At 39.0% G+C, this 23,862-nt stretch overlaps 3 protein-coding genes across 21 annotated transcripts in view; 1 reads left to right on the top strand and 2 right to left on the bottom strand.

The window, feature by feature from the left end:
• CASK (calcium/calmodulin dependent serine protein kinase) overlaps positions 1 to 23,862 on the top strand; it is a 372,876-nt gene that overhangs the window by 233,539 nt on the left and 115,475 nt on the right. For all 17 annotated transcript variants that reach the window (XM_055562960.1, XM_055562965.1, XM_055562962.1 and 14 more), the window contains 3 exons: positions 6,339 to 6,441; positions 12,174 to 12,349; positions 17,041 to 17,163. In XM_055562960.1, the coding sequence (XP_055418935.1) occupies positions 6,339 to 6,441; positions 12,174 to 12,349; positions 17,041 to 17,163 (402 nt within the window). The remainder of the gene's footprint in view (positions 1 to 6,338; positions 6,442 to 12,173; positions 12,350 to 17,040; positions 17,164 to 23,862) is intronic.
• GPR82 (G protein-coupled receptor 82) overlaps positions 1 to 23,862 on the bottom strand; it is a 198,511-nt gene that overhangs the window by 34,133 nt on the left and 140,516 nt on the right. The gene's annotated exons all lie outside the window — the stretch shown is intronic.
• The window catches only part of GPR34 (G protein-coupled receptor 34), a 174,200-nt gene that overhangs the window by 9,872 nt on the left and 140,466 nt on the right, over positions 1 to 23,862 (bottom strand). The gene's annotated exons all lie outside the window — the stretch shown is intronic.

Consider the following 23,862-nt stretch of genomic DNA (forward strand, 5'->3'; position numbering starts at 1 on the left):
ATTTTGCACTAAATAATATTTAACTCATTGGGCTTTATCTAACAATTTTAATTATCTTGGAGTACATTCTCTCTCCTAAACATCATATTCTCCAGTGCTCTTAGTTATAAATTTGACACATGGGATGGAGTATTTTTAAATTGCTAGAATAAAAACATTTTGTAGCTCTTACTTCCCCCTAGAACTTCTGAGAAGGAAGATCATTACTGTATTGGTCTGGGAGGAATTTCATGTGGGGAAGGCAGGTGTGAAAAAGCACATAAATTAACTACCTTAACTATTTTTAAATGTATAGTTTAGTGGTGTTAAATATATTGTGCAAATATACTTATATTGTTATATTTATGTTGTGTAAGTATATTTATATGCTTCAGTGGTGCTAAATATACTTATTGTTATGTTTGTATCTAGAAATTTTTCATCTTGCAAAACTGAAATTCTGTGTCCACTAAACAAGAACCCCTCCTCTCTCTACCCTCACCCTTGGCAACTACCTTTCTACTTTCTGTGGTTTTCAATACTCTAGATAATTCATCTGAGTCAAATCATACAGTATTTGGCTTTTTATGCCTGGCTTATTTTGTTTAGCATAATATCCTTGAGGTTCGCCCATGTTGTACCATATGACAGACTACTTTTTAAAGGTACATAATATTCCACTGTATGTATAGACCACATTTTCTTTATCCATTCATCTGTCAGTGAACATTTGCATTGCTTCTACCTCTTGACTATTGTGAATAATGCTGCAATAAACACAGGTATACAAATAGCTTTTCAGAATCCTGGCAGGAATTTTTTAATGACTAGTGTTTATTATATGTTCTATTTCATAAAATCTAATATAAATTTTTTATCATAGTAGCTATTTTTCCACACCTAAGCCATCCCCTTTTCAAAACACTAATTCTGTTTCAATCTTCAGTTCCCTAATGACCCTGCTGCTGCTACTGCTGCTAAGTTGCCTCAGTCGTGTCCAACTCTGTGCAACCCCATAGACAGTAGCCCACCAGGCTCCCCCCGTCCCTGGGATTCTCCAGGCAAGAACACTGGAGTGTGTTGCCATTTCCTTCTCCAATGCAGGAAAGTGAAAAGTGCAAGTGAAGTCGCTCAGTCGTGTCTGACCCTTAGCGACCCCATGGACTGCAGCCCACCAGGCTTCTCTGTCCATGGGATTTTCCAGGCAAGAGTACTGGAGTGAGGTGCCATTGCCTTCTCTGCCTAATGACCCTACTGTGACCCAATTTTGAGTATAAGCTTTTCTTAGTTCTTCCTTTGTATGAGCCTTTTTCCTGTTCATTCTGAGCTTTCTGCTTTTTGTCTCAGTGTTCTTAGCTTATTCCCATACATCCTCTTCCGCTCACCCTTCCCCTTCCTTGAACTTTGTTGCTATCTTAGCTCTTTATACAAAAGATAAAAGTAGAAAAGAAGAAATAAACAGATATGCTGGTTTCGTGCTCTTACTGATATCACCCGCCTCTCTTTATCTAAATCCCAACCCTGGTTAAATTCAGCTGACCTCCCATTCCAGGCCTGAACCCCACCAGCTAAAATGAAGACCGCTGGGTGTAAACACAGAATAGTGTTGATGGGTCTTGCTTTAAACTCATGACCACATGCCTTGAGTGGGCTCCTATGCTGCCAGCAGTCCTGCCCTATTTCCTTAGTCTGGGGCTTCTCAAAGCATGGGTTGCCAGACTAGTAGCATCAGCGTCACTCAGGAACTTGTTAGAAGTGCATGTTCTTAACCTCATCCCAAACCTTATGAGTCAGAAACTTGGGGGGATGTAGGCCAGCAACTCTGTATGATACTAAAGTTTGAGAACCACTGTCTTAGTTCATTTTCCTATCCTTTGAAAATACTTTTTCACACCTTCGCTCTTCTCACGCCGCCAACAGCCCCCTCTCCTTCCCCACTGTCAGTTGCTGATCACTTTTTATTTCAAGTAAATGGAGAATAAAAGTGCTCAGAAGAGAACTTCCTCATCTTCTAACATTCACATCTGCCTGCGTCTACAGGTGCCTCCCTCACTGTCACTAGGGCCAACCCCCTTCCCACTTGTACACTACATCCCATCCCCTTTCTTTTTGAGGTCATTTTTTTCCTTTCTATAGGATCTTTCCCACCAGCATGCAAATGTCTGTCTTTAAAAAACAAAACAAAACTTCCCTGAAGATGTCGATGGAGTGACCTAATGCATATGTTGTTACGTGAAAATTCTGAGTATTTGTATGCATTATTTCATTTTCAAAACAAAACAATGGAAGGATAAACCAAAAACTGATACACTCGGTTGCCAATGAGGAGGGAGAGACTGGGCTTGAGGAGAGGAAACAAAAGGTAGGCCTCTCTGAGAGGTATTTGTTTATGATTGGGCTTCCCTAGTGGCTCAGACAGTAAAGAATCTGCCGGTTATGCAGGAGACCCAGGTTTGATCCCTGGGTCTGGAAGATCCCCTGGAGAAGGAAATGGCAACCCACTCCAGTATTCTTGCCTGGAGAATCCCGTGGACAGAGGAGTCTGGCGGGCTACAGTCCATGGGGTCACAGAGTCAATTCAGACACGACTGAGCAACTAACAGTTGACTTTGAAACTTTATGAACGTGTTTTGTATAATTAGAACACCAAATTAAGTCAAAATCTAGTTAAAACAAATTGACCTCACTATGTAACAAATTGAAACTATAACCACAAGGAGAATTCTTTTAAGTGACTTTAAAATAGGGTTACAGGTAAAGTATTATACAAGGAATTGCAGGCACCTTTCACTCAGATTCCCCATATGTGAACATTTTACTGGTGAAATGATGTGGTTTGTTTTAAAAGACTTCAGCAAAAATACAATAACAATAAATGGTTGGAGATAGATAAAGCAGTAATGACAGAATGTCAATAATTGTGAAACTGGGTGATTGGTTACATGAAGGCTTTGTTAATTTGGTTTCTCCAGTTGTAAATATTAAAAAGTTAAAGAAACTTCCTTGGCTTCACATTCTCTTCTAGCTACATCCCATTTTTCTAACCCTACTACAGTAAAGTTTTGAAAGATATCTGAATTTACTATTTCCACATCATCTCTTCCTATTCTCTCTTGAACATAGTTCAGTGGGGATTTTTGTCTGTGTTATACCACCAAATGGCACCCCACTCCAGTATTCTTGCCTGTAGAACCCCATGGACGGAGGAGCCTGGCAGGCTGCAGTCCATGGGGTCACAGAGTTGGACACGACTGAGCAACTTCACTTTCACTTTCATACCACCAAAATCCTTATCAAGGTCATTAGTGAATTTCAAGTTGCCAGATATCATGATCAATTCTCATCTTTAATGACTTCTTTGTAGCCTTTCAGGACACCAGTGTCTTCTGATTTTCCCCCTGCTTCACTGTCCAGACATTTTGTTTCCTTTGCTAGATTGTTCTCATCTTCCTTGCCTCAAATACTGCTGTGTACCAGGTCTCAATTCTCTGACCTCATCTTCTCTATTAGTAGTTCACTCCCTAAGTGATTTCATTCATTATCTTGGCTATAAATATTATGTACATGCTTTTGATCCCAAATTTATATCTCTAGTCCCAGCCTTCCCTCTCCTGTCTTACATGACTTTACACTCAATTTGTGTGAAACCAAATTCTCAATCCCTCTTTCATATTTCTACTCCTATATTTCCCAAATTCAGTAAATGACATCCTCATTTTCACTCAGTTGCTCAGGACAAAAAGCTAATTACCATACTTCACCTATCTCTGTCTTTCACACCTCATATCCAGCAGCAGTTCTTGTCAAATTTACCTTCAGACATATCCTGAATGTGACCACTTTTTACCCTCCCGGCCTCTATCACTCTGGTCTAGTCCAGATTACCATCTTCTCTTGCCTGAACACCCACAGAAGCCTCCTATCTGGGCTCCTTTCATCCATTCTTGCGCCCTTGCAATTTCTTCTCCCTGCAGCAGCTGAAGTGATCCTTTCCAAACCTAAAACTGATCTTCATGCTCTCCTGCTCAAAACTTCCCAATGGTTTCCCATCTTGCTCAGCCTAAAACCCAGAGCTCTGTCCTTGACTTCAAAACCCTAGACAATAGGGTCGTTGATCATCTGAATCTCATTTCCTACCCCTCTTACCTTTGTTCATTCCTTTCCCAACACACTGGCTTCCTCACTCTTCTCCAAACATAGCAACCCCCTTCGTGCCTCTGAGCTTTTCTCCGTAGTATGCTCCACACCAAGATCTTACCTCCATGCGACTTTCTGCCGCTTCATCCTAGTGTGTGTTCACCTATTACCCTATTAGAGAGGTCTTCTCTGACACTCCTTATCTTACTAAATAACAGCTCCCTGATCTCCAAACCTGTAACACCTACTTCCTCACCAGCTTAATTTTCCCTCCCTAGCACTTAACATTACTTAACGTTACTAGAGTCTTCTACTCATTTACGTATGTTGGTTTCTTTATTTTTTAAGTTTCAATTTTATGACTTATCTCACTAAAGGGTTTGTTGAGAGTGACTGAATCCACACCCCGTTGGATAAATCTCAGTGTAACATTAACTTAAGCGTAAATATAGTCAACAAACTATAAAGTGTATACCCTGGGATTCCAATTTAAGCTTCTACTACTCTTTCCTAAGAAGGTAATGATGACACTGGCCGGGAGACCCTGTCTGGGTCTCGTCTGTATTTTCTTCTTCTGCATCAGGCCCATCCTTTTCTAGGCTTGTTCATTTGCCGTGCCCCACACTAGACCTCTTATCATTGATCTCTGTTTGAACCAACTGAAAGTTTGCATTGAGAGAGAGCACTCTGTCAGTTGGTTTCTGTAGAGGTTTGCCTGTCCTTCGATAGGCCCTACCAGCTACTTTGTGTCTTCCTGCAGTTTGCTCACCATCCATGTACACTTGCTTTTTCTCTCCTCTTTCTCTCACTCATACACACATTTATACTCAAGGGCTCATTTTTCTTTGTGCTACACTCTATTGTAAAGGTCTTTAAATACCCTTGGACAAAAAATAACTTGTAAAGTATAAAAGAATCCTTCCCACTTTTGTATATCTATCATCAAACATCACTGTGGGTGTACCAGCTCAGAATTTTATTGCATGGGTCTCTTCATGCCCACTATCATGTAGGCTAAACCTGAACTAAAACTGGGTCATTTTATATCTGATCAAGTGTGGGAGAGAATAAAAAATACCTTTATCTTCCAAGCCTGAAGAGGCTTGCCTTTTTCACTAAACCCATATTTTAAGAGAAGGTCATAACATATGTAATGTTAGTCACAGAGAGGAGCATAGTATTTGAGCAGAGACCAAAGTTCCCTACAATTAAATGCCTTCCTGACACCAGCCCCAACAAGGTCCCAGAAAAAGGCAGATGCAGGAGGACTAGGTCCTATAAAGAGACTCTCACTGTAACCAAAAATCATATGATTCTTAGACAGCCCTGGTCAAGCAGCTGCTCCTCAGGGCGGGGTGGGGGGGGGTCTTTACCCTGGACTAGAGGCCAGCCCAGTAGTCTCCTTCCCCCCTTCTCTTTTCTCACTTCCCCTTCCCCCAGAGAGGAAGGGCACATCCAGAGAAGAGACCCCAGGAAGGAAGAGCATTGAATTCCAGAAGAGAAGGGCTCAATTAGAGTCATTAAATCTTACTTGGGAGTGGAACGAATAAAGAAAAATAGGATGGTGGGAGAGAGGGCAGAGAAAGGGTCATCAACATCCCCTAAGGGCCAAGATACAGTGGCTCTGTAGATAAAGTCAGATTTCAGGAAACTTAGGTGTAAAATATACTTTTCCTTAAACAAATGTAGGCTGCCACTCATTGAGAGAAAATATTGCATGAAAAGGCAGAAAACACATCTGTCTGTCTGCCTTGAACATCCATTCCTCCTGAGTGGTTCCAAGCACCACACCCTAATTTTAGAAGCAAATAATTCCTGAAAAATGTTGGATAAAACAGGTAAGTCTTTGGAGAAATCAGCCAGACATGAGAACAGACAAATAATTCAAGCATCCAAAGTAATTCCAGGAGTTTTTAGAGTATTTTACTATATGGGCTTCCCTGATGGCTCAGTGGTTAAGAATCCGCCTGCCAATGCAGGAGACACAGGTTCAATCCTTGGTCCGGAAAGATCCCCTGGAGAAGGAAAGGGCAACCCACTCTAGTATTCTTGCCTGGGAAAACCTATGGACAGAGGGGCCTAACAGGCTACAGTCCATGGGGTCACAAAGGGTCAGACACGACTTAGCGACTGAACAACAAATATGGTCATGTTATTTGGCTTTGTGTAAATTGTTCATTGACAATTAATCATTTTCTTTGGTTTGTTGTTTTTCTTTTCAGCCCCACTGTGTTCTCCTTGCCTCAAAGGAAAATTCGGCACCTGTTAAACTTGGGGGCTTTGGGGTAGCTATTCAATTAGGGGAGTCTGGACTTGTAGCTGGAGGTAAGAATGCTTTTTTAAAAAATTTCCTTCAAAACCACATCACTTTTTAGGCTGGTGTAAAGTTTTCAAACTAAATATTAGTCTATCCTTAGTGTTTCAGACCACGTTCCACCCCACCCCAAAAAAAGTGCCATAATATAGTTTTGAATTTAATAATTCTATAATCATAATTAGAATTTTAGTCTCTTAAGAATAGACTCCATCTTTTTACTCTTTGTATCCTCAACATTTAACAGGGAAGAGACCCAACATACAGAGATTAAAACAGTATTGGAAGAAGGTGATATTTGAGGCAAAGAGACTTTTAATGTTGAACTGGCCAAATGAAGTCAAATCTAAAGTGTGTGGATTCACTTCTTTCAGGTTATATCTGTGGCTGATTTTTAATTTCACACTACTTTCCTCTTTCCACTTGTGAAAGAGTCACACTCAGGCCATCAGTCTGTGTGTTTGGGAAGAGCAAGCAGATATGAACACAGCCTGATTTTATTATTAGCCAAAGCAAACATAACTAGAAAATTCCCATGCCAGAATAAAAAATGAAGAAAAGTTAAAACAAACTTTCTTCACCAGTATGCAGAGGTGGATGCTAATTACAGATTCAAGTATTTGGTTTTATTTATTCCTTTCAGTAGATTCTAGCTCAGAATGCTGCCCTGTTTTTAGTTTTGTTCTTTAGTTTTGCAAATTGCCTAGTTCTCCATTCTACGAACTACCAGTCTTCTAGCCATTGCTTACTATTTTCCATCTCCAAGTACTGCCAGCCTTCACAAAGAGGAAAAATATCAACAGAACCTTCTTAAACCTGTCATCTTTCAAGAATACTTATATTAAATTCAAATACCTGAAAAATGATAAATATCAAAATAATAATCTTTTACACAGAATATTTCACTTCATTTCATTTACTGTTACTAAAACATCATAGGCCATCTTCTGAAAAATGAGCTATGAGTCAGAGTTGTAGTCTTTAAATCATTATTTTACCACATTGCCCTCCAAAATTAAATTGTGTTTAGATTTTCTTCTAGTTTTGTGTTTTCTTCTAGTTAATCATTTCCAAGGATACGAGAAATTGCAAGTTGAGTATTGTTTTCAAAACTGATTATTTTTTCTTCTAATTCTAATGAACTAGCGAATTCAAAACCTATGAAAAGTTTGAAACTTATCATCTGTGATCAGAAGACTGACCACAGGGTCAGAGTAACAACATGCAATTTAACCATAGAATCACTGAATCAGAATTCGAAGAGGCCTTAACTTCTCCAGTCTTGTAAACTAATGACTGAATTCTCTCATAAAATTCCCTGCAAAAGACTGAGCTCTAGTTTAATTCCTCAGGTGGCAAAGAATTCACTATGTCCCAGCACAGTTCATTCCATTTTTTAAAAGCTCCCTAACTATTGAAACATCCATCCTTGCATTAAACAGAAGTCTATCTTCCTGTAACTTCCACCCAGGAGTCCTACTTCTGGCTTTTGGAGCCACGGTGAGCAATTTTAATCGTTCCACACGATAGTCATTCAGATGCTTAAAAACTGCCATCATATCCGCCTTTTTATCCAAGTTAACTCGCCTAGGTTGATTTAGCTGGCATTCCTCGCATAAACTGCTTCAGTCTCCTGACTGCACCAAGTACGGAGCCAAAACCGAGCACATCTCCAGGCACTTCCAACACATAGAAACTTGAAGCTATCCCTGCTTTTGCTGTGGATCTTACATTCCTATTAGCCTCCCCAGATTGCATGAGCTTTTAGGACAACCCTGTTGTAACACTGGTGGCTCATATTAATCTTGCAATCAACTACAAATCCCACGTTGTTTCTAAACAAACACTGCTGTTTAACTCTCTCACATCCACTATTTGTACAGATCACCCCCGTGTTAAAACAGACTACACAAATAACAAATTCTGACGATTATATCCTCAAGGTTGATGGGATGATATGATATAAAATGAATTCCTTTTATATGCTGTTATATATATTGGCCATTTAGAGTGACTTTGTTTCTCTTGATCTCAATTTGCATCCTGTTAGCATTAAAGATGGTATGGATTTCATTTTACTATGTACCTTGACTGAAGGGGAAAAACAGATTCAGGACTTATCCAGACATTTTTTACATGTTAATCTATTTTCCTAAAGTCCATGAATCTTTCCCATCAAGTTTGTATTTTTAAAGCTGATTTTTAACCCACAGTGTATCAGTTGTGCAAAATTTATTTTTCTCAGTCCTTATAGAGTTAAAATACTTTGTGGTGGTCAAAATACTGTCATTTCTTAAACATATCTTTGCTTGCATTACTACTTCAAGTATTACAATGTCTTTAAAATGCAATCCAGATATGTAGATAAAGGATAAATGATTTCTCTTATAAAGTTTTCATGTTGTTTAAGACACTTCTGAAAATGTATCAGCTCATTTGCTAATATCTAAAAGAAAGCTATTTTCCTGTTAGATTGGAATCTTTGATCACTGAGTCCTCCAAATCAAAAGTAATTCTGTCCATTATATGTCCTATATAATAAAAAGCCATTTACATATATTTACATGTTCCCTATCTGAAACTCAGCTGTTTGGAAAATTCACATATCCAGAATATAACTAGGAACCTAGAAAATAAATGTAATAGCAGCAAGACATTTTCTGCCCTTAATACCTGTTCATGGTTCTCTCAAGTGAACATGTGAAGACACACTCAGGCTGACATGCTTCCGTTTTTCAGAAAGTTCTGTGGATTGGCATTCCTTCATAGCTTCCACCTGCCTTTCCCTCTGGTTAGAATGCCTTTTGTCATTTTGTGTATCTAGTTAACGAAGTATTCTTAGAAGCAGGCTGATTTTCACCATCCCAAGTTAGGTAACCCTGTTGGTTCTCTCCCATATTCCCATAGCTGTCTGGCCTACATGCCTTCATGTAGCATTTCACGCAGGGATTTGTAATTATATCAAAGACTGAGCTTTGTGAGGGCAAAGGGGGACCATGGCTTATCCCTTGTATGTCCCCAGTGGTCCTAGACCACTGTGTCTAGGACCAAGCAGGCACTTGGGAAATTTTTACTAAGTGAAAGAATCTGGTTTCTAATGAGTTTACAGTTTATAGCAAATTTTATGCAACAAATGAGGAGAAGACAAGGCTAGAGTAAGCACAGTCAAAGAAAAGAAATGAAAGCCTGATCCAAAAAATATATATATATATGTTGAGCAGATACCAAAAGTTGGGAAGTACAGCAGCCTTTTATACTGAAAAAATCAACCTTTATTCTCTGGGGTATGCAATGCATTTTTGGTTCTATACCAGATTTCTTTCATTGATATCACAATAATAATTCTGAGTCATCAAGAAAAGGTTGAATTATGTGCAGCATCTTATATAAAAGAAGTCAGGAAATTATAGAAAGAGAGCCATCCAAAATTCTTAAAGTAAAAAGGGGTGGGTGTGTAAAGATTCAAGTCCTAAAGTATAATGAATATGTACCTATTCAGAACAACTCCCCCTTCCCTGAGGTTCTGGGTAATAAGGTTTTATTATATTATAAAAAAAAAACCTAACATTTAAATTTTTAAATGCATATCTGAAGTGTCTCATATACAGTGACATTTAATTTGGTTTGGTAATTTGGCTTCCCGTTCTTAGAATTCTGTGGTCAGCATCATAAAAATCAACCACAAAGAAGGAAAAGTCAAGTGATCACAAACCAGGAAATTGGGGAGGTCAGTATATGTTAAAGGGTAACTCCAGTCCTTTCACATTCTACCAATCTGCGTGAAATAAATTTTTAAAAATCCACTCCTATAAATTCTTTCACTTCCCTGGTGGCTCAGGTGGTAAAGAATCCACCTGCAATGCAGGAAACCCAGGTTCAATCCCTGGGTCAGGAAGATCCCTTGGAGAAGGGAATGGCAACCCACTCCAGTATTCTTGACTGGAGAACTCCATTGACGGTGGAGCCTGGCGGGCTAACAGTCCATGGGGTCACAAAGAGTCAGACACAACTGAGTGACTAGCACACATGATGGTCTTTGCCCTTTTCATTTATGAGCAAATTCCTTAACCAAAAGACATGTATCTTCCTCAAGGATGAACACTGATTCTCCAATACCATGGTAGTCTTCAATCTAGATAAATGGAGAGAACCTCCCCCTGGTTGGCCAGAGCTGGCCATGGGGGCTCTTAACTAGTCCCAGATTGAGACCTGCATTTTGAGTTGCTTGTAAGAGTCAAGTTGCGTTTCCAAGCAGTATCCCAACCACCAGCAGGTACCTGGCTGGTGCCCTGGTATGAGTACTGTGATCTCTTACCCTGCTTCTCCCCACTTTTACCAGCTCCTGTCCATCAGACCAAGGCACATTTCTCCAAGGGCACTGCCCTGTCCCAGCTGTTAATGAAGTAGGAGGCTTAGTTCTCATCATTTCACACTTCTTTATGTTACTTGAGGAAACTAAATGGGGCAACATGAAAATAAAAATCTTTCCTTCTAACTGGTACAGAGTTTACTCTGATCTACCATACATTTTAAATAAAAACATTTTCACTCTCTGAACGCCGAACATAAGCTCCTCTGTTATGGGGGAAGAAGGGGACCCACAATTTTCAGCAAAGGAACATTCCCAGTACACAAGCTCAGAGCTGTTCCCAACCATTTCCATCCTAACCAGGTTTGGCAATCACCAACAAGACTTTATGATACAGGCTTTCTCTCTAGCTGGATTAGAAGATCTCTGAGGTCTTTTTCTAAACTCTGAACACCATTCTGAGCTCTCCATAAAGTTTTGTGCAGTCTTCGAAATAAAAATGATCTTGGACTCAGGATGACGAGGTGGGGGGTGTAGGGAAGGGAGGAGAGGAGGGCACTGGGCCCGCCTAGAGCTAGAAGAGCTGTCAAATCTGGCAGGCAGTCCCCTCCCACAGGAATTTCCCTAGGATGCAAATCTTTTGTTCTACAGAAGAAAAGGGGGTGCTGCATTAAAGATGGCTACTAGTGTGCAAACAACTGCTTTCAGATTCCTTCCTGAAACCTAATTTTGATAGGAAAAAAGAAAAACACTTTAAAGAAGATAGAAATCAAAGAGAATCGAATGGGAAGAGCCTCATGATTTTGCTTTGGTTTATGTCATATATTTGCTCTCATTCTCTTCCAATATTAATATTTGAAGGAAGCTAAAATCCTATTATAACAAAATATCGTTAACCACTGTTAATTGCTGCAATTAATTCCTAAAATCTACTGAACAGGATTTCGGATTCAGAGTCATATTCCAAGCACAAGTTCTCAGCATTAGGTTTAATTTCAGAATTTGTTTGGCAGTCAAAAGTAATCTTTTTCTCCACAGATATTTTCTCACTTGTTCCCCCCTCTCCCTGCCACTGTCTCTGCTCTGTATTTTTTAGTAATTTTTTTTTCAAACATGTGAAAACAATAAAATTTAAATAACTTCTTCATGATGTAAGAAATAGGTAAATATTTACCATGCACCTTGCAGAATTCAGTAGGAAGTACCAGTGTTAGAAGACAGAGTACCTGTCTCTCCTGGGCTCAGTATTTTCAAGAGGTGATAAATAAGTTTTTTCTTTCTGCCTTTTTTTCTCTTGATTTTATACAGGAGGGAAGAGGTGGTAATATTTACATCGTTAAACTTGTCATTCACACTGTTATTTTCAGTTTTCAAATAGGGGGAAGCCAATTTTATGTAAACATTTTTTCCTTGATGTTGTCCTTTTAAATATAGGGCGCGTTGGAACACCTCATTTTATGGCCCCAGAAGTTGTCAAGAGAGAGCCTTATGGAAAACCTGTAGATGTCTGGGGTTGTGGCGTGATCCTTTTTATCCTGCTAAGCGGTTGTTTGCCTTTTTATGGAACCAAGGAAAGACTGTTTGAAGGCATTATTAAAGGAAAATATAAGGTAATATATTATGAATGTTTTATTTTTCCATTGAGATTAAATTATTCTGAAAAAAAAAGTTTTAAGTTGTTGTCTCTCTTTGGATTGTTTATTGATGGTCAACATAGTTACCCAGTCAGAGAAAAGTTTTTTGCTTGCATCTTTGATCCACTAGCCTTGTTAGGCAACAAAGCTCTCAAGTAAATTTCAGAGTCGATCGCAGCCAAATTATCATCCAGATGACTGGCTTTAAAAAAAACCATTGCCTCATTCCTCCCTTCTCATTCCCTCTGTGCTGCCTCTAGTCTATCCCACGTATTTGGATTCCAACTCTGTGTTTAGTCCAGAAAACAGGGACCCAACTTGTCTTTGATACGCTATAAAGACCGGAGACCCGATGGATGTTCCCCCTTTTCCTCCACATTCTGGGCCCTCAGAGTCACAAAGCCACGCTACAAGTCAAAATCTTTGACCACAAGTACATTCTAGTGAAACTGCCTGTTTAGCTAACTCAAATTCATAATAATTTGTTTGTGCCCCACTTATTTCAAATAAAATTCTAGTTCAGGGAAAGAATTTGGAATACTCCTTGGAATTTACTGTGAGAGAATGTGAGCTTTTATTTTACCCTGGGTAAGGTGTCTGTGACAGACTCGAGCCCAGATTTTAAAATATCCATTAGCTGTCTGGTGATTGAACCCATTTATTCAGGCTGAGCTGGAGCATAAACTTCTTTGGCCCTTCTTTGTGTAATTTGAGAAAAGGGCTTTATTTTTATTACTTCATTTCTAAAGTAAAATGGAAATTTCATCCAGGTAATTTTAGTAATTCTTTATCTTACTTTTAGATTTAGTGTCTATTAACCTTTATTTGTTTTTGCTCTAGCATGCATGTTATTTTATTGCATTTTATGTAGTCAGCCAGCACAGCTGAAAAATTTGCCATTTACCTTCCAGGATAAACTGAAATGCCAGTATCACAACTGCATTTCATAATGTAATTTAGAGCCATTTTGGTGTAATTTAAATATTTATATTCATCTTTGGCTACTGTGAATTGGAAACTACATGTACTGTTCCCAGACTTCTGATTGGTACATTATTACTTTCATTACTAAATAATTTAAGAAGCCATTACTGACGTCATGAGTGGCTATACCAAAAAGACCTAGGAGGTTCTTGGAAATAAGCTTGGGGTTGGTTTCACTACTCTAGCTTTTACATTTTATTGCCCTGTGCCACCTTGTATGGCTGATGGAATACGATGCTCTGTATGGGAAGCACAGAAGAGTATGTGTCTGGATATCAAACCAGGGCAGTTTATTTTGAGGAAGTTCTCCTTCCTCCCATTATTATTAACACATGCACTTTCTATTCAACAAAATCACTGTTTTCATTTTCGGCCACGCCTGGTAACATAAAAACCAAACACACAGGTTTATATTCATATAACACTACACTCCAAAACTGTGAGGCCCCTAAAGTTTTTTTTTTTCTCTGTTCCTCAGTAACGTTAGAATTTTATATGGGACTTGACAAAACTTAAGGGGAAAAAAGAAATGAAGGTAAAGTAATTTCAGAGTTGTGGCCTTATTCTGTAAACCACAACTGAAGCTTGTGGAAGTCAGTCAGTGAGAACGGTTTGTACTTTTTTCCTTGTGTACCATCGGCTTATATATAAAGGTACACAGGTTTGTCTTTATTTAGATGAAGATCTATGGGAAAACTCTGTTAACAGAGAAAGACGTTTTCCGTATAGGTTTTTCTGCTTCTCTTAGAGTCAGTTGACCATTGGAAATAAAATCAATCCTTTCAAGGTAACTAAAGTCTCAGGAAACTCCTTGTAAATAATCATCTCCCTTCCATCCCTGGAAATTGTGAGTGGCTATCAGGAATGCACGGTTATGGCTTTCTCGTTGAATTTTGCCAAGTGAAATCACAGATACTAACATGTGAAAATAAACACAGTAATTCTATCAGTGTAATAATACTAGCAATAATGATAGCTAACTCATACATACCACTTACTATGTTCCAGGAACTGTTCTAAGCACTTTACTTATATTAACTCTTTTCATCCTCACAGCGACTTATGACGTAGGTACCATATAATAAAATCTCCCACCTGCCTTCTTGAGCTATAAGCATTTGCTAATAATAGAATTCTTCCTTTGTATTTGTTCAGTTGCTAACTTCCTGGTTTCCAAGGCAATGTGCTTCATTCCAACAGCTTCTTGGTATTTGATTTTGTCTATTTTTAAAGCATTGAATAGTTATCTTTGTTTCTTTGTTTAGAAAAAAATTTGGACTAGTCAAATATGTCCAAAAGTTTAACTGTTTTAAAATTTTCTATTCTTAGTATTCTAGCATAATATAGTCAGATGGATGGTGGCAGCTATACTATGATTTCTGTACCTGGGGGTTTAAAGTTAATAACATATTTACTTTTACTTGGCTAACCTCACCTCTCGCTTATACTCATGGCTTTCCTTGCAAAGGCCCCAGGTTTTCAGTAGCTGAGTTTGAAGTACAGATCCATCTTTACTATCAGTGATGTCTCTATTGGGCCTTTAAAAAAAATACTATGATTGTGTCAGCATTCAGTTTTAAATTTTTACTACTGAAAATTTCCAACAAAATAATAGAGGTAATAGTATAATGAACCCACAGTTTTAATATTTATCAACATCCAGCCAATATTGTTTTATCTATATTCTACATGCTACTGTTATTATTTTGGAGCAGATCTCAAAAATATTTTACCACCCTAGTGGTTCTTAACAACAACAAAAATTAAAAATCCTTGATCTCTATGAGTATTTTCAAGAAAATTTTGATGACACATTTTAAATGTAATATATTTAAAATGTCAGAGTTTATAAACTACTACTGGTCTTAAATAATTTTAACTTTTTATTCTCGTTTACTAGCTTACTTGATCTTTTAAGGTCGATAGGAGAGAATACTTTAGCTAAAATATATGCTAACATTTAATTTCAATTAATTTTTTATAAAGGACAAAAATATATTTCCCAAAGTGTATAAAAGATACAATGTCAGCTTATATCACTTGTTTCTGGATATCCAATTGGTGTCTACACAGCAGGAGTTCTCAGCTGCCTCGCTTTCATATTCAAATAATTAAGACTGCTTTATAGCCCTGTTTTGTTCTCCCTTATATATTCAAGGGCTTCCCTGATGGCTCAGATGGTAAAGTATATATACTCGACCTCCTAAATTAATATCAGCTACTCTTTTCTGCCAAAGAGAAAACCCTGGATTGGGCTCCCTCATGAAAAGGACCAGGGAGTATACTTCTCAACCTCTGCTCACTTCAGAAATCTTACGACCACTTTCAGATGGTTTCTCAACACCTTTCCTGAGGACAGATCATTCAGACATGAAAGAGAACATCATCTCCAAGATGGAAAAGAGGAAGCAAGGCTGTCTAAGCCCCATCTAATCACTCACCTCCCTATTTCAAATTGTCAACCGATCCCAGTTTCAATAGGATGACAGTATTTCAACAGTCTCACGGCATTCACTTTTAATTAAGGGATCTGACAAGAGAAGTGACTACCGCTTAGAATTCTGCCTGTCAGACAAAGAAGACGGAACATTTTCCACTCTCTATCTACTAGAACAAAGCCTCACATTAGCCAGAGCAAAATGTCTGACGCTAAACCTTGGCCAGATTATAATGATTCGTGTGTACTACAAGCAGTGATTTTATTTGGCTTTAAAGTGTTACGGACTTTATTCTGCATCTTTCTCCCATAGAAAGTGACATGGGTCTCTGGCCAGTTAAAGCCATGGCATTGCTTAAAGCTTCTGGCAACAGACAGCTCCTACGTGCTCACTCAGTCAGTTTCCTGATATTAAATAGGGAGTGAGACCCTGCTCCATCTCTTCCCTCCTGTCCCCACTTGCCTTCCCAACTCCAAACCCCAAGCATTCCTTTCCATTTCTTCCTGGTTCCTGGTCTCAGACATACCCCTTTTCCCAGGAGTCTTCCAACTCTTTTCCTCAGAGATCCACAGCCTTGCTCACTAGTCCTGTGTCTTAGGAACAACTCGTAATTTATTTTTTTGTTTGGCTTTAGGCGACTTACCTTGTAGCTTAGTTGTCTCATCTCTAAAAGAGGAAAAAAAGTCACTTCACTAAGAATAATATACAAGTAAATTGGATTTTTTGTAAGGCCTATAGTAATATATTTTTTCCTAAATGCTGAAAATGACATACAGTGACCAAAGTATCCTATTAATAAAAGCTGCTTGTGTGGCTTCACAGTTACTGCTAATTCCCAGTTTTAAAAACAAAATATTAAAAACACTTCTTGAAAATGTTTAAATTTTATTTTAGTCCTTTCTAGATTAAAGTATTCTCATCTCCTTAGAGTCTAGATGCTAGACTTTTTATTTTACCTGAGATAGAACCTGGAATCGTGAACATTCTGTTTTTCAATTATTAAAAATATTATTATATATCTAATCAGAATATGTATAAAGAATATTTACTGATGCAAATTCTCATGTGTTGAACAACAGGAAATGCATGACCTCAGTCCTCTTCTTCCTTAGAAAGCAAGTCTTTAGAATCCGATTTCTCTACTTCGCTACCTGAATCTTATTCGCATTGAAAGAATGTAGGGATATTAACAGTGAACATTAACGTCTCACTGAACCTGTGTAATTTTCCTTTCCCCCTCTTCAGATGAATCCAAGGCAGTGGAGCCATATCTCTGAAAGTGCCAAAGACCTCGTACGCCGAATGCTGATGCTGGATCCCGCCGAGAGGATCACCGTTTATGAAGCACTGAATCACCCATGGCTTAAGGTATGTGAGCTCACAGGTGGCCATCTGCACTTTGTTTGGACAGTTCCAGTGACAAGAATGCATTACCCTGTAAGGTGCCCCTTTCCACCCTTTTTTTTTCTGAGCATTTTTTCACTCGTTTTGTTCACCTTATTTACTGTTTCTGTGCATTCTCTGTAAACATCTAAGAGGATGTACCATTTGAGTGACATTCAGCTTCATTACAAAAGGGTACTAAAGAGGATTAAGGCAAAATCCATCCCAGAGGAAGGCTTGTTTGTTCTCTACCAACACATCTTCCAAGGATGCACAACATGAACAACAGAAGGAGCACTTAGTATGTGATATTTAAAAAGCGATTATCATTGCTTTGGTTGTGACTGTATACTTTATAGCATTATTTTTATTTCAGTAGATACTAGATACAGATTTATTTTCTTAAGAAAAAGATTTTTTAATTTTATTATTTATGGCTGTGCTGGGTGCTTCCCTGGTGGCTCAGACGGTAAAGCATCTTCCTACAATGCAGGAGACCTGGGTTCAATCTCTGGGTTGGGCAGATCCCCTGGAGAATGAAATGACAACCACTCCAGTACTCTTGCCTGGAAAATCCCATGGTTGGAGAAGCCTGGTAGGCTACAGTCCATGGGGTCGCAAAGAGTCAGACACGACTGAGCGACTTCACTTTCACTTGGGTCTCCATTGCTACATGCTGGCTTTCTCTAGTTGCAGCAAGAGGGGACTACTCTCTAGTGTGGTGTGCAGGCTTCTCGTCACAGGGACGTCTTATGTTGTGGAGCAGGAGCTCCACGGTGTGTGGGCTTCAGTAGTTGTGGCTCACAGGCTCTAGAAAAAGCAGATTTTAAAAGTTCTTTTTATATCCCATCCTGCCAATGAAGTATCACTATTAAAGAAAATTATAACTTGGGACTTCAGTGAGATAGTACTATTTGATGAAGACATTACAGTGTTCAACAGTTCCAGGAAATTCTCACTTTACAGGTGAGAAAGCTAAGCCTCAGGTTAAAGATCTTGCCCCAAGTCACAAAAGCTGTTGATGTTGGAACCAGGATTCAGCCTACCACACCCTTCCCCTTGTACTCAGGATCCTATCCCTATCCTGTGCCCTTCCCTGCATCAGCACCTTCCTATCTCTGTGGGATCTAACAAACTACCATTTATTTTCATTACACAAACACATGTTCTCCTAACCCTACATCCCGCTCCAGCCTCTGCCCCTATTCTCTACTCCCCTTGACAGCGAAACTCTTAGAAAGTGTTATTTCTACTCACTTTCCTCAGTTTCTCCCATCGCTTTCTTTTTTTTTTTTAATTTTATTTTTAGACTTTACATAACTGTATTAGTTTTGCCAAATATCAAAATGAATCCACCACAGGTATACATGTGTTCCCCATCCCGAACCCCCCCTCCCTCCTCCCTCCCCATTCCATCCCTCTGGGTCGTCCAGGTTCGATGCACAATACTGGATGCTTGGGGCTGGTGGACTGGGACGACCCATCGCTTTCTCTTGAACCCACCCTAGTCAGGGTTGCAATCCTACCAGCTCCACTAAAATAGCTCTCATCAAGTCATCAAATCACCAGTGACCTTCACGTTGCTGAGTCTAGTGGTCAGATCTCATAATTCTCCCTCTTGGTGTATCAGCATTTGGACATCCGTACTTCTGGAACTCTGTCCTCCCTTGGCTTCAGGGCACCTCTCTCCCTGGTTTCCCTTCTACCTCTGTGGCAGCCCCTTCCAGATCCTGCTGATTCTTCCTCACCTCCCTGCACCATGTCTTCACAATGGAGTGCTACAGCCCGTTGTTCTTCCGCTTCCTATCTACACTCAGACCCTTGGAAAGTGAGAGTGAAAGTTGTTCAGTCGTGTCTGACTCTTTGTGACCCCATGGACTATATGGACTATACAGTCCATGGAATTCTCCAGGCCAGAATACTGGAGTGGGTAGCCATTCCCTTCTCCAGGGGATCTTCCCAACCCAGGGACCAAACCCAGGTCTCCTGCATTGCAGGTGGATTCTTTACCAGCTCAGCCACCGGGGAAGCCCCAGACCCTTGGAGACCTCATCTATTAATAGTTTTAATGGCTTCTAATGCTATCTGTACAAACTGAGTTTATACCTTTAGGCTAGACCTGTCCCCTGAAGTATTATTAATTTAGTTTACCATTTCACTCCCTGATACCTTTCTGACTTCACCCCTTCCTACTCTCCTCTTCTCACTTTGTTCCCTCATGTCGGCCTCCTCGCTGTTCCTCAGACAGCAGGCCCACACTTGCCTCAGCACCTGTGTTAGTCGTGCCCTTTCCCTAGAATACTATTCCCCAAGTTATCTTCATGGCTTATTCCCTCACCATCTTCAGTCTTTGCTTAGATAGCAGCTTCTTAGTGAGATCTTCCCTGACCACCCAATTTAAAATTTGAGGGAAGGTATGTCCCCTGCCACCAGTATTCCTTACCCCTCTTCCCTGCCTTACTTTTTTTCCATAGCATTGGTCACCATGAGACATACTTACATTTTACTTATTTGTTTCTCTGTCTACTTCCATAAAATATAAGCTGCATACAGAGCAGGAATTTTGTCTCTTGGTTCACTTCTGTATAGAACCTTTGAAAGTGTCTGACATGTAGTGTGTGCATGCTAAGTCACTTCAGTTGTCTGACTCTTTGTGACCCTATGGACTGTAGCCCGCCAGGCTCCTCTGTCCATGGAATTCTCCAGGCAAGAATACTGGAGTGGGTTGCCATACCCTCCTCCAAGGGATCTTCCCCACCCAGGAATCGAACCTGTCTCTCTTATATCTCCTACATTGACAGATGGGTTCTTTACCACTAGCGCCACCTGGGAAGCCCCTGACATTTAGTAGGTGCTCATAAATATCAGTTAATGATTTCATGAGTGAATGTATAAATGTATTCACACTACTATACCATGCTAGCTCCCCAGAAATTATGCAAAATAATAATATTTAAATATAGGTTAATAGTGTATCTTAACAGTGAGGACATAGGATAATAGTATGATTGAACAATGTTGAGATTCCAGTAGATCTTGATTCTCCTTAAGAATATTACTTTTCACATCGGCATTCAATCCTCTGATACTCAGCTTTAGTTATTCTCGACTTGAGTTCCCCAGCTATAGTTATTCCTGACTTCCTCCAGAAAAGAGTGAAATACTTCCTCCAGAAAAGAGTGGAAGTGAGATACTTTCTTAGTACTTGTTTTCTCCCAGAAATAAACAGTTCAGGGAACCTCCTGATTTTCCTTTGCTTTTCTCAGTTTCTTATCATGAGGATCTTTTTTTGTTTGCAGCTAGTTTAAATGCCAAGTAACAGTGAAAATGGCAGCCATATTAGTCATTTTTAATATCCTTTAGAAAATTTGGCTTTCATTATCTTGCATATGTTGACTAATAATATTTATTTTTGGAAACTCTTATCCCTGCAATGATTATAGTTCTTTTGCCAAATAATCTGAGCTTAATAGACAACAGATTTCTGGCACCAGAAAGACAAAAGACAAAAGTGTCAGTAACTTGAATGAAAAAATTTCTGAAGACTGTTCACTACAGTGTGTTATCTGAAGATGGAAGAATTCAATGAGAATGTTATCAAGGTGATGAGAACAGGCTTATGGCTTATGTTATATTTCAGTACTTTTCCATGTATACTTTTAAATCATTGCTGTGCATAGAACTGGTGGTAATTTAGCAATGGCTAAAATTTAAGCTGAAGTTTAAATATGAAAAACCCCTGATTAACTGCAATGTAAAGAAATAAAATGATGAAAATCCTTGTAGTAAGGAGTACCGAAAGTCATGATACCACTGCTTTATGTCAAAAAAAAAAAATTATTATTTCTTTGGCAAGACCACAAAAAAGTCCTATTCAATCATGACATATAAAATGAGAATTTGAGTAAATAGACCAATTAATATGTGAATGTCTTGAAGTTGTTAAATTATACCTGTTTAATACTTTTATCTAAATTAGTGCTGTTTGCTGTAAATATTCATTCCAACAAAAGTAAGACCAACTAAGATTGTAATTTTCTCACAGATAATTAAGCTCTTTTCACACCCTTTGTAGCCTTAATATGTAGATTCCAAGTATACTAACCATAATAAAGATGAAAAGGGTATTTATATTAGCCTAATCAATTTGAATTTTGGAATAATCAATCAACACATCAATTAAATGTATATTTAGCATCTCGTGTGCACAATGGATAGTGAATCAAACACTTCTTTAAATGCAAGACACATTGCTAATGACATTTTTCTGAATTCATATCACATTACTGTTTCAGGTAGGACTATTTAATCTGGAAAATATTACTTTTATTCTTTTGTCTTAGTTTTATAATGCTGTGGAGTTAATATTTACTTGTTTTGTGGTAAGAGGTACGTTAATAGACTTTTTTTTTAATCTTATGATTTCATCTGCTTAGAAAATATCAGGAATCATAATTTAAGCATAATTTTATTAAAAAAAATTTTTTTACAGTATCATTCTCTCCCTTTTCACTTCACTGTCTGTTATCTTCTAAACTTCCCAACATATTAAAGAGAGAAAGGCATGGTGAGACCGTGAAATGGAATTTCAAATGCTGTTGATATAACATAAAGACATAGAAAGATAACCTCAAAGAAGTCACACATGAGAAGCATCTCACAAGAATACGGAAGTACGGGCCCCAGAAGACTAACGGGGAGCGTGAAAAGTCACTGGAGGCCAGTGCTACACACTAGCTAGTGGGGAGGGAGGCTGCACAGGTTAATACGACTAAAGGGGCCACATACCCAAAGTGGGAGGCACAGAGGAGGCACAGCATTGTAAGTGTTCAGGGTATTCAGGGAAGGGGTCAGGAAACACTGGTATAATACAAATGTCAGCTATTTAAATAGGGTTGCAGCAGACTGAAAATTTGGTTTGAGGGAAGAATATATCTAGAATGCCAAATTTGGTACTTTAGATATTAGGGTATAGAGAGTAAAAAGCTACTGCAAGCTTTCGAGTGATGCAAAATTATATGAGCAGCATGCTCCTGTAATTCCTTTGGACACTGTGCACAGGTGGGTTACCTGTCAGGATACAAGCAGTAGAGGCAAAAAGGTCCTATAGAAGCTGGTCTGTCCCGTCAGGAAGTGACAGGGGCCAGAACTGGGGAGTCACAGTGGGAGTGGGAAAGAAGTATCCAAACTGAGAGCAATTAAGGAAAATTGATGAGGCTTGGTGAGTCATTGGAGATATTCAGAATTAGGAAGGCTACAGAAGGGTTAAAGCCTGTAGAGTAGAAGTGTTTAGATTTAATTTATTTGAGATTTTCCTGGTTCTTAGTATGAAGAGTAATTTTGGATAGTGTGCTGGGCATTTTTAGTATTATTATGTTATGAGACTATGATTCTTATTTAAATCTTCTATTTTGGTAGGCAGTTAACCCAGTTGGATTCAGAACACACGTCCTAGACCATTTGTACACACTATGATTCAAATGCCAGTTTCGTTTTCAATGTCTTTGCAGTACTTATCTAGTCTGCCCTTCTTGTATGCTACCCAGGGGCTCACCAAGTGTTGGTGAGGACGTTGAACAATGGGAACTCATACCTGTTGTGGGAATGTAAAATGGTACAGCCACTTTGGAAAACTGTTGCACAGTTTCTTAAAAAGTTAAACATATTCTTATAAAATGACCTAGCCATTCTACTCCTACATGTTTACCTAAGAGAAATGAAACTTAGGTCCATACAGAGAATTGTACATTAATGTTCATGGCATCCTTATACCTAACAGGCAAAAACTGGAAACAACCCAGGGTGCATCAACAGGTGAATGGATAAACAAGTTATGGTACATCTATTCAATAGAATGGGCTTCGCTGGTGGCTCAGACAGTAAAGAATCTGCCTGCAGTGCAGGAGACCTAGGTTCGATCCCTGGGTTAGGAAGATCCCCTGGAGGAGGGCATGGCAACTCACTCCAGTATTTTTGCCTGGAGAATGCCCATGGACAGAGGAGCCTGGCGGGCTACAGTCTATGGGGTTGCAAAGAGTCAGACACAACTGAGTGACTAAGCGCAGCACATTCAATGGAACACCCCCAGCAATAAAACAGAATGAACTATTGATACAGGCAACAATGTGGGTGAAGCTAAAATATTTAGGCAGAGTGAATAAAGTTGGATAATAATTAATATGTACTGTATTATCCCATTTATGTCAAATCCTAGAAAATGCAAACTAATCTAAAGTAACAGAATAGATCAGTGGTTGCCTGGGGATGGGGAAGGGGGTGACAAAAGAGACACAAGAAAGATTTTAAGAGTGTTGGATATGTCCATTATGGTTGTGGGGATGGTTTTATGTTTGTATACGTATGTCAAAACTTATCCCATCGTATATGTGCAGTTAATTGTATGCTAATTATACCTGAAAAAGTAAAACTTCTTCAGGAAGACAAACTACATTCAGAGTCTATCTCCCTTTCACTGTCTTTATTGTTTCCATCTGGTTTTATCCACCTTCATTTCCCCCCTGGATTACTACAATAACCTCCTAACTGTTCTCCATGCTTTTTTTTTTTTAACTCTCTCCCCTTTCCAGTCTAGTCTCAACACAACAACTGGAGTATTCCTCTACATTGTCAGATCATGTCACTCCAGCTGCAAACCTCCCAGTTGCTCCATCTCCCACTCAAAAT

Source organism: Bubalus kerabau, chromosome X, assembly GCF_029407905.1.
Source record: "Bubalus kerabau isolate K-KA32 ecotype Philippines breed swamp buffalo chromosome X, PCC_UOA_SB_1v2, whole genome shotgun sequence".
NCBI classification, from domain to species: Eukaryota; Metazoa; Chordata; class Mammalia; order Artiodactyla; family Bovidae; genus Bubalus; species Bubalus kerabau.